Source organism: Procambarus clarkii, chromosome 45, assembly GCF_040958095.1.
Source record: "Procambarus clarkii isolate CNS0578487 chromosome 45, FALCON_Pclarkii_2.0, whole genome shotgun sequence".
NCBI lineage: Eukaryota > Metazoa > Arthropoda > Malacostraca > Decapoda > Cambaridae > Procambarus > Procambarus clarkii.
In genome coordinates this window covers 5,266,111-5,281,615 of record NC_091194.1, presented here as the reverse complement: position 1 = coordinate 5,281,615, position 15,505 = coordinate 5,266,111, and the positions used below count along the sequence as shown (strand labels likewise).

The 15,505-nt window shown below is 42.1% G+C and overlaps 1 protein-coding gene across 2 annotated transcripts in view; it reads right to left on the bottom strand.

The window, feature by feature from the left end:
- Tasp1 (Taspase 1) overlaps positions 1–15,505 on the bottom strand; it is a 37,803-nt gene that overhangs the window by 12,740 nt on the left and 9,558 nt on the right. For both annotated transcript variants that reach the window (XR_011222094.1, XM_045761177.2), the window contains exons 5-8: positions 14,956–15,035; positions 6,325–6,434; positions 3,865–4,021; positions 2,661–2,804 (exon numbers count right to left, since the gene is read on the bottom strand). Coding sequence is in view for 1 of the 2 variants with exons in the window: in XM_045761177.2 (XP_045617133.1) it covers positions 2,661–2,804; positions 3,865–4,021; positions 6,325–6,434; positions 14,956–15,035 (491 nt within the window). In the remaining variant the exon portion in view is untranslated. The remainder of the gene's footprint in view (positions 1–2,660; positions 2,805–3,864; positions 4,022–6,324; positions 6,435–14,955; positions 15,036–15,505) is intronic.

The window sequence follows — 15,505 nt, the reverse complement described above, 5'->3', positions numbered from 1 at the left end:
ACTTTGAAAGTGAGTGATAATCAAAGAAGCAGTCATCTACACAGTGTGACTTTGGATTCGATGCACCAGGTACAAACAGATTTTCGCTTCCCGTTTCTTCATTCTGTGTGCTTGCAAATAATGCACTCACATACACCTTTGACTTTAGTACCTGTAGGTGGTAAGTAGCCAAGCTTGTGAAGTGTAAGGTAATCTTGAAAAGATTATAGGAAAAGATCAATTTGTAAGGTTGTCTTGAAAAGATAGCTTTGTAAGGTATTCTAGAAAAAATTCTGGTATTCTGTAAGAGATTCAGGTATTCTGGAAAAGATTCAGCTATTTTTTAAAAGATCGATGGAAAACACCACCATGGAAGCTGCTAACACTGTTCATCTATGTATCATCCATAAAATTTTGAGATAACGCGGGTGAGCATGGGTGGCACTCAGCTACTACTGGATACTGGTACGCTTGCTGTATCACTTGCATCTGACCCTTGTGTTAGGTCCATATTGTGCCTGGCTTCATCAATATCATGACCCTTATGTTCTTCCAACAATAAGGTCCGAATTTCACCGACAGAGAGCGATCTTTCAACACCATGTCAGACAGGTGTTTGGGAGCCAGAGGTGCATTTACCACCCATAGGTGCTCACTCGGAACTAAGTCAGCCAGCAGCCCTAGGGCATTCTGGGAATTTTTTCCAAGATGGCTGCCTCTCACTGGAGGTTCCAAGAATCCATCTCGTACCCAACCTACTGCGCGCGCGCTTTGAATGGGTACGAAATATTAAAAAGGTGTTTTCTTGGCTCACACAGTTTCCAACGGACCAAGTTTTCGCAGCCGGTGCAATCCAGTGGTTAAACATGGAACAGGCATGAATGGTTATTGTAGCAGTGCTATTTGCATGATCACTGCAGAAATGTAAATATGGTTAGGAGCTCTTAAGTGTTTTTCAAGACAATGTCTACACTTGCTTTATTGTGCATTTTAATTATATACAGTACTGTATTCCTTTTACATCCCAGGCCATTTAAATCCCAGGCCATCCCAGGAATACATTTAAATGGTATTCAACGAGGATAAGTTTCAGCTCATGCGCTACGGAAACATTGAAAATATAAAAACAGAAACCACGTACAAAACGCAGGCAAATCATAACATAGAACGAAAAGGCAATGTAAAGGACCTGGGTGTACTCATGTCGGAAGACTTTACCTTTAAAGAACACAATAAAGTAGCCGTCGCAACTGCAAGAAAAAATGACAGGTTGGATAACAAGAACTTTTCACACTAGAGATGCTATACCGATGATGATACTTTTCAAAACGTTTGTGCTCTCTAGAGTGGAGTACTGCTGCACAATGACAGCCCCTTTCAAAGCTGGAGAAATTGCTGACCTAGAGAGCGTGCAGAGATCCTTTACTGCTAGAATCCACTCAGTAAAACATCTAAATTACTGGGACCGACTAAAGAGCCTAAATCTGTACTCCCTTGAGCGCAGGCGGGAGAGATACATAATAATTTACACGTGGAAAATAATTGAGGGGCTGGTCCCAAACCTGCACACAGAAATAACATCACATGAGACCAGAAGACATGGCAGGATGTGCAGAATACCCCCGTTGAAAAGCAGAGGTGCAACTGGTACTCTGAGAGAGAACTCTATCAACATCAGAGGCCCGAGACTGCTCAACACGCTTCCACTACACATAAGGGGCATAACTGGCAAACCCCTCACAGTGTTCAAGAGAGAACTGGATAAGCACCTCCAAAGGATACCTGATCAACCAGGCTGTGACTCATACGTCAGGCTGCGAGCAGCCGCGTCTAACAGCCTGGTTGATCAGTCCAGCAACCAGGAGGCCTGGTCGACGACCGGGCCGCGGGGACACTAAGCCCCGGAAGCACCTCAAGGTAGCCTCAAGGTAGGTAGCCAGGCCTCCTTTAGCTCGTAGGCAATTACTTTGTCTGGGGCCTTCTTTTCTGGCCTAGGTTGAGATAGTTGGTTTCAGGAAGGGAGGGTTATCCTTTGGCTAATAATACTTGGTATGTTTAGCCAAAGGTGCACTGTTTCTTTACTTTCTGTGAACCCTGCAATTATTTGTTTAGCTTCGCTTCCTTTCTGGCGATAAGATTCTTCGATGGGAGTGATCATAAATCCCTGCATGTGTGTGAGAGGGGGCCAAATTTTGGTCTGTGATCTCTCATAGGTTATTATGGACACTCAAGGGCTGATGTGATTTATAGGTGTGGAGCTATTTCAGTGTGACTAGCTACAGGGAGCCACCAAGTCCCCCCCCAGAAAGATGCCTTTCATTACATTCAAAGGCGGCTTAATTTTTGGGTGGCACAGGCAGAGAGGCACCTTTGATGGTAGGTGCACTTCTGGGAGTAAAAGAGGTGTTTTTTGTTTTGTTTCACCTTTGATATTCTAGGCAGAATTCCTGGTCTTGGGTTTATCTCTTGATGCACATGCACTCTTACCAGTAGCTTACCTGTAACAAGTTTCAAAAACTACTACTATTCCATGGGCCTAGTAATACTTATTGTATATGTCTGCAGTACCAGAGCTTTTGGCACCAGAGAATTACTAAGGGGACCAGCCCAGGTAAGATTGCTAATGCAATCTTCATGAGCTTAAAAGTAAGACCAAAAAAAAGTTACTGAAGATTTCTTACCCAGGAAGTGAGTGGTGACTGCATGAGTGATATTGGTTCCCAGCTCTGGTGAGATGGCTGCACGAGCACACAGTCTGGCAAACATGGTGCGGATGAGGTGCTCCCCGCAACCTGTGGTGCTAACTCCTACACTTACACCGCTACCTGGCACAAAGCAATCCACGTTAGCCATTAGTGAACTCTTGAGATACCAAAATAAAGGTTAGTATGTTTCAATTGCATGAGAGCAAATGATAAAAAAATCCATGAACATGTATATATCAGAATATAAACATGAAGTATGAGTGTATGGTGGTGCAGGGATTACAGGTGTTACAATTAGCAAATGGAGTTCTTAAGTCAAGGGAGCATAATGAGTATATGCTGATGTAAAATGAAATGGGCATTTGCTTATCTATCAATAACTACAGGGAGTGTAGTTATTAAGAGATCTAACTCTTTATGCCCTGCTTCCTAACCATTCATATCTGGTACACTAATTACCCATCTTGACATCAACATTTTCATCATATTTCATTTTAAAGTTGTGGAAGGAATAGGCTTCAACAACCTCTTCCTTCATTGCATTGCATTCCACTCATTCAGCATCCATACAAGGAATGAGAACTTCCTTACATATTTTCGACTCGGTTGCATACCCAGCTTCCACCAATGTCCTCTTGTCGTACCTCTTTTTAATTTAAATAGCCTTCCTTAAGGCAATTTTTTTCCCTCAAGATCTTGTGTTTCACATAACTCCATGGCATCCTGGAGATTGCATTTCAAACTGCGACCATCTTAAATGTTTCCCTAGCATTGGATTATGCATCAATGAGTAGAAAGTTTGGTGGAGTTGTGCTTATTTTTATTTGTTCTGAATAGTGTATAAAAACTACTTAACACTTTTACTGGCACCCAAATCGCACTGGAAGGTAGGATGAGCATTCCTGGTGAGCACACAACTCAATGTTAAGCTCATTTCCCCATAATATTTATACTTAATAATAAGCCAGTGCAAAAATTTTTGCATGACGTTGTATTTTAGTTTTCTGATAGAATATGCAGCATTAGGCAACAAAAGTGTTAAGATATCCACCAAGAGACCAAACTGGCCCAGTTACAAAACAAAGGCATGACAAACCTGCTGCAGAAAACCCAAGAAAAACTAGCACAAAATCCTAAATAATCCACTACTGAGGTTCTCTGAATATGGAATTATACGCACCATCACAATTGTTCTCGGCCCAACAGCCACAACCATATACTGCAGCCTGTCCAACCCTTCCTGTATGCTTGAGCAGAAGACCTCCACTGGACACGGCACTTGCGACATAGCCAGAACCATCAACGCACACAGCACCAACAGTATCTAAAAGTCCGCCCTGAAATATTAAGTACATTCAATAAACGTACAATTATTAAATGTATTAGCAAGCAAGAATGTCCGTGTGGAATTAAAAGGGAATAAATAAAGGACAAAAGAAGCTGCAAGTGCTAAACATTTTTAAGAGAAGGAAATGTTGAGGGTATTCAGGTAATACGTTTTTGTGAGAATAAGTCAAGAGAAAGGTGATGGTGCAAAGACTGATTTGTACATGGATAGTAAGGGCAGGAGTTTGAGAAAATGAAGAGTAAGGGCAAAATATTAATATTAGTGAATAGATGTGGTGTGAAGCAAGGAATAACTTCTAGTAATGAGGTTCAAGTGGTGTAAATGTGGGCTATCTCACATAATTAATATTCTCTTCAGTACCTAAGAACCTTGATTAATAGTGTTATGACCAGGGTGGTCTTGGATAGTGAAAAATAAATAAAATTACACAATTTACTAGCACACAAGGCACACAATTTACTAGACTACCACTTAACACTTTATCCTAACTGTCCAAAGGAGTATTCAAATTTATACTCATTCACCACCTCCCCTCTCCTTCATCATCTTTTTCAGCCCACTCTGCAGAAAATAATACACTTTATGAATCCTAGTGCAGATGGAATCTGGCTATTTAGTAAGGTTGGAGATGGGTATCATAGGATACACAAGGGTCAATCTCGACTCCCCTATGATAATACCCTCAACAACCACCAGTCACCCTGCAAAGTTTACTGAGGATAGCCCCAAACATCTCTCCTCCTAGCGACAACAAACGTTCTCTTTTATATATCCAGTATAAATATTAAATACAGTGGAACCTTGACTTACAAATGCCCCTACTTACAAATTTTTCGAGTTACGACCCCAATTTTATTGGAAAATTTGACTCGACTTACGACCTTTGCCTCGACTTACGACTTTGTTGTTACACGTATGGTTCGACGGAGCGCGTAGTTCCTGGTGGCACGGGCAACCCTGTTTCAGTTTATCAGACTGCCCGCTTAGTGACAATCGTGCTTGAATTCCTTGTAAAGAATTTCAGTGTTCTTGTGCTTTTTTGTTTTTTGAACATAGAAGTAATTATTACATATCATGCCATGGATCCCAAGAAAGTCAGTGGCAAGGTCCAACCTAAGGAAATAGTTGCGAGAAGAGGCAGTAGAGGATGTCCCTTCCTCATTAAGAAAATGTGTGAAGTATGGGACGAACTGCAAAGTTTTGATGAAAAAAACTCATCCAGATAAAGCTGTAGCAGGCCATTGCATTGACCTTTTTAATGACAATGTGATGTCTCATTGCATTGACCTTTTTAATGACAATGTGATGTCTCATTGCATTGACATTTTTAATGACAATGTGATGTCTCATTGCATTGACCTTTTTAATGACAATGTGATGTCTCACAACACACAAGTTTCTATAGACATATTCTTAATAAGACAAGCATGCAGTGAGCCACAACCAAGTCCTAGTGGTATGCCTGCAAAATGTAGGAGAGAGAATACCCCAGAGAAGTCATCACTGCCTGATGTTATAATGGAAGGGGACTCCCCTTCCAAACAGTAACACCTCTCCGTCTCCTCACCATTTTCCATATGCCAACAAGAGTCATCAGTAAAGGTAAGCTATAACCTGTACATACTATAGTACAAAATATGTATTCACCTAGTTGTGCTTGCGGGGGTTGATCTCCGCTCTTTCGGCCCGCCTCAACTGTCAATCAACTGTTTCTAACTACTACTACTATTTTTTTTTCACATCACACACACACACACACACACACACCCCAGGAAACAGCCCGTGACAACTGACTAACTCCCAGGTACCTATTTACTGCTAGGTAACAAGGGCCTAGGGTGAAAGAAACTCTGCCCAATGTTTCTCGCCAGCGCCCGGGACCGGGATGTGTGTGTGTGTGTGTGTGTGTGTGTGTGTGTGTGTGTGTGTGTGTATTATGCATGAAATGTATTTTGAAGTTAATATTTTTGGGAGTGTGGAACGGATTAATTCAATTTACATTACGTCTTACGGAAAATTTTGTTTTGAGTTACAATTTTTCAAGTTACGACCCATCTCTGGGAACCGATTAAATTTGTAAATGGAGAGGGCCACCATACATACACGTGTACGGTATCAAACAATACAATATAATGCCATTATGTCATGGCACCGATGCAGAAAGTCAACCTGCCAACACCGCCACACCTTGATGGCAACAACAGTGCACAGTCTCAGAAAATTTCCATAAGTAATTAAAGTGTTGCTGGAGTTCACCTTTCAAGATTTAAGCTAAGTTATATATCTACTAACCTGCATTTCTTCCTCTTCCTCAGGTAAAGCATATCTCCGCCTCTTGCCCCCACCCTCTTCAAGTCTTTGAATATTGCGTAAACTTTCCTCATGTATCCGCTGGGATCTCTCTGGAAAAAAGAGAACAATGATGTAAAGTATTGTCAATATCATTAATGAACTTCGTGTATGGTGCATATCTTATGCACCATACGCCACCCACCATATTTATGAGGTATAAATACACCACGAGCATAGCTCTCATCCTGTAACTACACTTAGGTAATTACACACACACACACACACAACAAAAGATTATTGGGAAAAACAGGACACTGTGAGCTTACTTCCCAACACACAATCACCATTAATATGAGCTCTAAGGCTAGGTGACCAAGACCAGATGAGAGAAGGGTGGGAAGATTGTACACTTTGGGGCTGTCAGAAAGCCATCGATAAATCTCCCACAGAAAACTAGTGCACACAAAGGAGTGACAAGGAAGGTGTTGCAGTGTACAAAGAGGCACCTCTGAAACAGAAGACAGTCACAGTGAGAGAAGAGACCTAAGAGTGGAAAGATGTTACCAACAGCATCCGCCATGGGCCAGTTCTAAGGCAAACGCTAATCCTAAATTTATATGAATGACTTACCAGAGAGGATAAGACTTCTTTCTCTCAATGTTCACTAATGATTAAAAAATTATGATTTAGGATAAATACTATGGCAGACCTCGAGATATTACACGGTGACCTGGACAATATGAAAGAATAGTCTAACAAGTGGGAACTTGAGTTAAATTAAACCAGGTGCAAAGTCTTGAAACTAGATGCTTGGATCAGGTCACACACAAACATGGGAGAGGAAGCCCTGAAGTCTGTGCTAGAACAGACAGTCTTCAGGGTTGATATTACACCAAACCTCTCACCAGAAGCCCAAATCAAATATCATCAGTTGCATATAAAGGGTTGGCCAATATAAGAATGGCCATCAGGACTCTGAAGCAGTCATTCAGTACATTGTATACCACATATGTCAGACCAATTCTGGAATATGGGGCACTAGTGTGGAGGCCTTGCCTCATTAAATACAAAAAATGAAGCTGCATAATTTTTTAAAGTATGCCTTGAGATTAGCCCCAGAGAAGAAAGGACTTTAGGGAAAGCATACTAATCCCAAATTATAAATTTGGATTAGTATGCTTTGTGCCAAATCCACTTTTTTTTTTTTTTGCAAAGGAGGAAAACTATTCAAAGACCAGTGTTGATCTGCTGGTCAAAGTCTAGAGGGCCATAAACCACAGAAAAATGTTAGAATTGAAAAGAAGAGTTCAATTAGAAAATCACATCAAATAATAATAATACCACCCCAAACACACCATTGGACACTCCCAGGAGCAATAACAGAAGAAATACATTGGCTTTACAGCTGGATACACAATAAAGAGTGGTTTTCCTAACTAGTTGGAGGAATTAAGAGAATACTGTACTGTAAAAAGAGCAATTATTGTAAATTTAAGATTATTAACAAAGATTTAGCAAGTTAACATCTATGGAGGCAGACAGACAGCTTTGGGTTAGACTGCTGCCAGCCTAAAGAGTCAACCAGCATAGCAGGAAAGCCAAATTAGAGAAATAATGAACAAGAAAAAAAGGAAAGATCTGGAGGTTAAAGGATGAAATCGGGAAGTGGGGGGAAACCCAGCATTGAATGTAATGAAATGCCATTTTATGGGTGAGCCCAGGAGGCTCCCTGGAGCTATCGGGCTAATGTCGTCTAATGATATATAAGACCGGGCATTATTAGGCATTAGTCTATGGAGTTCGACCTATGGGGGATCACAAGCCAGTACCTGGCCCCCCTCAGAGAGGTTTCAGGGTGCAATTGCCCTTGAAAACCGCTGTGGTTGGGGCTTGCCTTATCTGCCATCAACTGGGGTTAGGCACCCAGAAAGGTAGGCATAACAAAAACCCCACATGGTAAGAAAAGTACAAAAAAAAAAAAAAAAAAAAAAAACAGTGTTGAATGTAATGAAACTCCATTTTCTGGGTGAGACCTGGAGGCTCCCCAGAGCTATCCAGGCTGATATGTATATCATTAGACCTTGACATCAGTCAGTGAATGGAGCTCTAGGCCTACCGGGGACCATGAACCAGATCCTGGCCTCCTCAGAGAGACACAAGGAGCAATGGCCTATAGAAATGCACATGGGATTTGGAGCATTCTATGTCTACCATTGACTACTGCCAAGCACCCAGAAAGGTAAGCCCCTCAAAACAAACCCCTAATCTGGTTAAAACGACTAAAATAGACTAACGAGTGGACAGAACTCTCCAATTGAAAACGAGCATGACGTGACACGTGCCGCACCGCATGTCTGTGCAGCTCCCCCTCCTCCCCGTGAGGCAGAAGGGGGGGAGCCCCAGACCTCTGCACACTGGCTACCTAGCACTCCAGTTTGGAAGCTAAGCATCAAACAACATGCAAAACTGCCAACTGGAGGGAGGGAGGGTTGCCAGGGAGCCTCCAGGGCTCACCCAGAAAATCGCGTTTCATTACATTCAACGCTGGTTTTCAGTGGGAAGTCCCTACGGCTCCCTGAAACTACATACCCAAAGATAAGGGAAAGAGGGACTTACCCGGGAGGCAGCTGCCACATACTCCTCAATGGCGAAGTTGAGACAACTGGCTGCAACCTGCAACCCAAAGCAACACAGGAATGCCCAGGAGCAGAAATGTTAACCAAATAACGGGTGGCCAGGACCCTGTTTGATCTCCAAAATCCCTGCATCCGAATATCAGCCCAAGATATATCCTGTGAATCACAGATCCGCAAAGTCCCGTTTTGGCACTTTGCAACAGGTGAGAAATCCACCTTAGGGAAGGGGTCATTTCGACCACACCCAAGCGCACTCACACCGAGATGACCTGATGAAGCACAGGGAAAGAAGCCTGCCCCGTTAGCCCCATAAGCCCCCAAAGGAGGAGGATCTGCCCAACGCCACCACAGGCCGGATGACAGCCAAAAATGCCCAGACAGCACACCAAACGAAAGCCCGGCACTCAACGCCGGGCCACCAGGAGGATGTGTTGTAGAAACAACACATCTTCCTCAAGCCAGGCCAAAAACAGCTCAAGAAGGGAAAAGAAGAACAAGACCGAAGCTAAATGCCCATGGGCGTGCAAATCCTCTGCAACCAAGGATGCTGAAAGGGTAGGAACCTGCACATGCAGCTGCACAAGGCCAACATCCCAAGAAAGCACAGGGGGCAAACAAGCATGCATTAAGGTGCTCAATCTTGCCTCTCTCCCCCCCCCCCCCCCAAGGACCCAAAGCTAACAAGGGAAAATAAAAACACTGAAACCCCTGTGACATGCACAATAACGGGGGCCTAGCAGAGGGCCACCAAAATATTATAAGTGGAACAATAGCCTCACCAGGCAGACCTCCACCAGGCAAGAAAAACCAAAACCAAAAGAAAACCCCACAAAAGTACAACATCCCCAGAGGAAACAGGAACTGGCCACCGCATAGGTAGACAGGCTGCACAACACCTTGACGCCCCAACCAGCACAATACCACTCACTACCCAAGGCCAACCTAGGGAAGGATGCCCCTAAGCGCATGCAACCCTGGCACTGATGAGGACATCTGGCCACCACACACAACAACACTGCAGAGGTCGCCACGAAGGCAAAACACCGCCTTGGAAATCGAGACCAGAGAAGACGTCTGCACTGAACAACATTAGTGAACGAACTGGAGTTCTAGGTATCTGGCACGGGGAAGTCCGAGGTTCCCCCTCCCCCTCTCCGAATGGGGAGGGACAAGTGGCGCGGCAGTGGAGTGTGACTCTTGGTTGTTTGCTCGTTTCCTTGGAATGGGCAGGCGTTCTCTCTTTTCGTTTTTTGTTGTACTTTTCTTATCATGTGGGGTTTGTTTTGTTACACTTACCTTTCTGGGTGCTTAACCCTGGTCAATGGCAGATAAGGAAAACCCCAACCACAGTAGGGGGGGGGGGGGGGGTTCCAGGGCCATTGCTCCCTGAAACCTCTCTGAGGGGGGCTAGGTTCTGGCTCGAGGTCCCCGATAGGCTGAACTCCATAGACTAAATAGGCTCCCTACAGAAAATAGATATTAGAAAGACTATGGAAGCAGGTCAAATCTAGACTGCACCTTATATGAAAAGTTGGGTAAGGATATCTGACCAGGAATGGATTTTTGGGTAGTTGAAATAAAAGAAGTTACAGAGCGTATGCTGATGAGCATAATGTTTGTTGAAATCTTGTTGATATTTTATCCAGGCTTGCAATTATGCAGACATCCTCAAGCATGCACAGATCCAGATAATTTAATAAAGTTTCACAATATTTATTTTTTAACGAGAATACAAGACAGTATTTGGGAAACGATTACTCAACTTTTTCAGCCTATTATTCCATGTAATTCACTAATGTTGAATAATACTAATATGATGGCTGCACTTTTTTGTATTTAAGGTCTCCCAACCTACACACATCATGCTCCACAATCACTTTTCACTAGTGGGACTCGCAATTTTCTCACCTCTCACTAGTGGGACTCGCAATCTTCTCCCAGGAATGTGACCCAACAACCTACTCCCCTCTCAGGAGTGTGACCCAACAACCTACTCCCCTCTCAGGAGTATGACCCAACAACCTACTCCCCTCTCAGGAGTGTGACCCAACAACCTACTCCCCTCTCAGGAGTATGACCCAACAACCTACTCCCCTCTCAGGAGTATGACCCAACAACCTACTCCCCTCTCAGGAGTATGACCCAACAACCTACTCCCCTCTCAGGAGTATGACCCAACAACCTACTCCCCTCTCAGGAGTATGACCCAACAACCTACTTCCCTCTCAGGAGTATGACCCAACAACCTACTCCCCTCTCAGGAGTATGACCCAACAACCTACTCCCCTCTCAGGAGTATGACCCAACAACCTACTCCCCTCTCAGGAATGTGACCCAACAACCTACTCCCCTCTCAATGTGACCGAACAACCTACTCCCCTCTCAGGAATGTGACCCAACAACCTACTCCCCTCTCAAGAATGTGACCGAACAACCTACTCCCCTCTCAGGAGTGTGACCCAGCACAGTCTCGATTTGATCAATGTCATGACAAACCAACAAATTTAAATTTTCTCTGCAATGTGTGGATTTAGTATTAAACCAAAAGAAGTTTAAGTAAGCACACAAGTACAGCATGTAAGTAAAGAAAAAAGGATAAGAACCATTACAATATCAGTATTGGTTTCAGAATGATATTTTCTGTTTAAAGGACATAATTAGAAAAACTGATAAAATATAATCAGGTTGATAATACTACTGTAAACAAAGCCTTAAGGATTTTTTGGTAATTACATGTGTAAGTCTGGATCATCTTTGTGATGTGGAGATGTGGTCAGTAAGCAAAGTTGGGGATGCCAATGCACTGCATACCTAAGCGGAAGCAAGTACTGTACTCCAGCAATTCCCAAGAAATACGAGATAATTTGGAAAGGATGAAAGAGACATCTTGTCAATGCATAATTGCCCAAAGTACATGTGACTAGGAAAATTGCATTTGTATTCTTAGAACAAAGAAAATATAGTCAAAATTGATAAGAAACTGCTAAGACCTTGGCCACTAAAAAAAAAAAAGGGATGAAAAGTCAGTTTAAAGTAAGAAGTGTTGATTATGCAGCATAAGAATGGCATAAGAAGCAGCATAAAACGAAAACCAGTGCAAGGATGGCTTCTTAGAGAAAAGGCCAAGTATTCTTACTCTGATTAGTTGCTTAGTTGCTTTAAGAACTTCCATAGTATTAGACGTATCAAGGCAGCAGGGAAGAGGCAGTCAGTTGACGCCGCAGCCAAGTATTGAGACACGTTTCTGGAGATCGTGAACAAAGAAAAATTATCTCCTAAACAAATTTGCAAACAGATGAGACTGGGTTAATGTGGTGGGAAGTATCCAGACATTCTTGGTCACAATGGAGAAAATTATCCTTCTACTGGTTAGGAGCTGAATAAAGACAGGTTAGTTGTGTTGTGTATATGCTCAGGCCAGCATAAATAAAAACTGCAGGTGATAAGCAAAAACCACGATCGTCCTGTTATTTATAAGGCTTAGCAATGTGCATGGATGAATGGATACACAGAACTGAATAGTATTTTATAAGTAGCTTGATAAAAATTTTGTGGCCGAGATGAGAGCACACATCAAAAGTACGTTCCAAAAATGGAAAAGCTGTGTTACTTTTAGATAACTCCCCACCACATCTATATGTGCACCAACTAACAAATGCTAAAACATTCCTGCTAAATGTTCATTACCAAATACCACAACATTGATTCAGCCCAAGTTTAAGGAGTAATTAATAACCTAAAATGCTTCAACAAGAGACATTATGTTAGACGTCTTTGTGAAGATAGTGATACTGGACAGTGGTCCTTCCAGACTGGAATCATCAAGTGATGGATCTCGCTAAACAATGGATAGATTTTGTTACTGGACGGTTCCTCAAAATTCAGACTTTTGGCAGTTCAGTTTCAGACTTTGTAGCAGCAGCAGTGAAGTACAGATTGTCATGTATATAAATTATTAGCAAAATGTGTTTCTTCTAATTTTGCCAGTTTTAGATTTTTAAAGTTATGTACAGTAAATATTATTGAACAAATTTCTTTTTTATTTTATAAATTCTTTACAGTACCTGTACAGTACTGTAAAACACTATATATAAGTGTTTCTTTGTGAGTTTTATCCTATGGTGTCTATAGTCCTATTGTGAGTGCATTTGAAGAAAAATGCTGCATGTTTTACCTGTGTTTAAGTGTGGGTTACTCAAACATTTTCACCAACGTCTTTGGATACACATTACTGTATTGTTATTTGCAAGTTGACAAGTCATTCGGTGAAAGTTGCAAGTGTTCATCAGAAAAGTATAAGAGGAACTCCCTTGCCAGGGAAAAGGAGGTAGACTTATTAGAGAAACTAGATAGTGCCTTGGGGGGGGGCAAGTGGCTGGCCAAGGAGTAAGGAAATTGTACTAGCACTGATTCTGACAACAAAGCCAGGAAGTAGATTGGAGTGTGTGTGTAAGAGAGTGGTGGTGGTCTGAGAGTAGTGACCAGAAAACATTGAGACCCTCTAAATATGAGGCTTAGGATGAAACTTTTTACGAGTTGGTAATGGAGCACTGTAGCCTATTTTACATATACATACATACATACATACATACATACATACATACATACATACATACATACATATATGTGTGACTGAAAACTCCACACCCCTAGAAGTTACTCGAACCCTGACCACCAGGATCACAATGCAACTGGGGTACATGGTACCTTAACCGCTTGACCATTAGTGACCGTACAAAAGACGATGGTAGCCGAGGCTAATTCCCCATCTCCCCGACGGCACTTTGATGGTAATCTTGGGCATAGTTATTTCATCAAATCACCTCGTTTTTGTGGGGCCACGTGAGCAATACAACACAACAACATTTTCAAGCGGTTAAGGTACCATGTACCCCCAGTTGCATTGTGCTCCTGGTGGTCTGGGTTCAAGTCACTTCTGGGGTGTGGAGTTTTCAGTCGCATATATGTTTGGGGACCATTCAAGCTTGTTCGCATACATACATATATATAGTATTCTAGTACAGTAAATATAGACAATGAATATTACTGGTGCTAGAACCGTGTGGTACTGCACTATTATCAGTTCTCCAGCCTAATACATTGCCTCTGATTACCCCCCCCCCACTCATTTCTTTGTCAGAAAATTTTTCAGCCATGTCAAAAGTCTCCCTGTCACCCCACCAGTATGTTCCAGTTTCCAGAACAACCTCTTATGTGGGACTCGGTCAAAAGCCTTTCTTAGGTCCAGATAAATGTAGTTCAACCCAAACCATCCCTTTCCTGTAAAATCTCTGTGGCTATCATAGAAACTGAGTAAATTTGTTACACAGGATCTTCCATACTGTCCATACATATGGTACTAAAACCATACTGTCTGTCTCTCGTTATATCATTTCTCTCCAGGTTTTCCATTTCGGTTTCATTATTGTTTCTTGTTGTTTCAATTACCATGCTTGTCAGTGATACAGGTCTATAGTTAAGAGTGTTTTCTTTGCTACCATTTTTGTAGACTAAATATGTTTAGCTTTTTCATATACCTGCCAAGATGTCTACAAACATATGCTAGCAGGTAGTGTGGACAAACATATGCAAGCAAGTAGCGAAGACAAACATACTAGTGTGAAGTGTGGACAAACATGCTAGTGTGTAGTGTGGACAAACATATACTAGCACGTAGTGTAAACATATGCTAGTATATATGTAGTGTGGACAAACATAAGCTAGCAAGTAGTGAAGACAAACATAAGCTAGCAAGTAGTGAAGACAAACATAAGCTAGCAAGTAGTGAAGACAAACATAAGCTAGCATGTAGTGAAGACAAACATATGCTAGCACATACTGTAGTGTGGACAAACATATGCTAGCACAGTGTGGACAAACATATGCTAGCACAGTGTGGACAAACATATGCTAGCACATACTGTAGTCTGGACAAACATATGCTAGCACATAGTGCGGACAAACATATGCTAGCATATTTATGAAAGTTACTCACCAGCTATTAAATCTCCAGGTTGACACGTTTCCACATTATTCGAGGCTGCCCACACCTGAGCTCCAGACCCAGCCAAAAAACTGGAAGTAAACATACATAGCAAATTATGGCCAAACTTTTTATACACCCATTTATCAGTACATATGAATAAAGGACACCTCAGAAGGCATATTGGTCCAAGTGAGGCAGCTCTTATTTATACTAAATCAAACTTACTAATACAGTACTGTACTGTATACTGTATGAGCGCGACAATTCAGATTCCAGTAACCCCAAATCTCCAAGTGATCGGATAGAATTCCTGTTTAAATTTTCACTTATTTTGCTCGACTTCTCAACTAATAAATCCTCAGGTTACCGAGCTTTTTGCCCAACAAGAAACCAGAATAAATTAGAATTTGTTCATTTTTGGATGTTCCCGGTAAAAAAGTTGGCCAACTTCAATGTCTGGCTAAATCAAAAGTGGGTGGACCCAATGTGATTCAGATTACCAAGTGTTGACAGTATAGTGTATTTCTAACCTAAATGCGAAACAATCCAGTGATCCCAT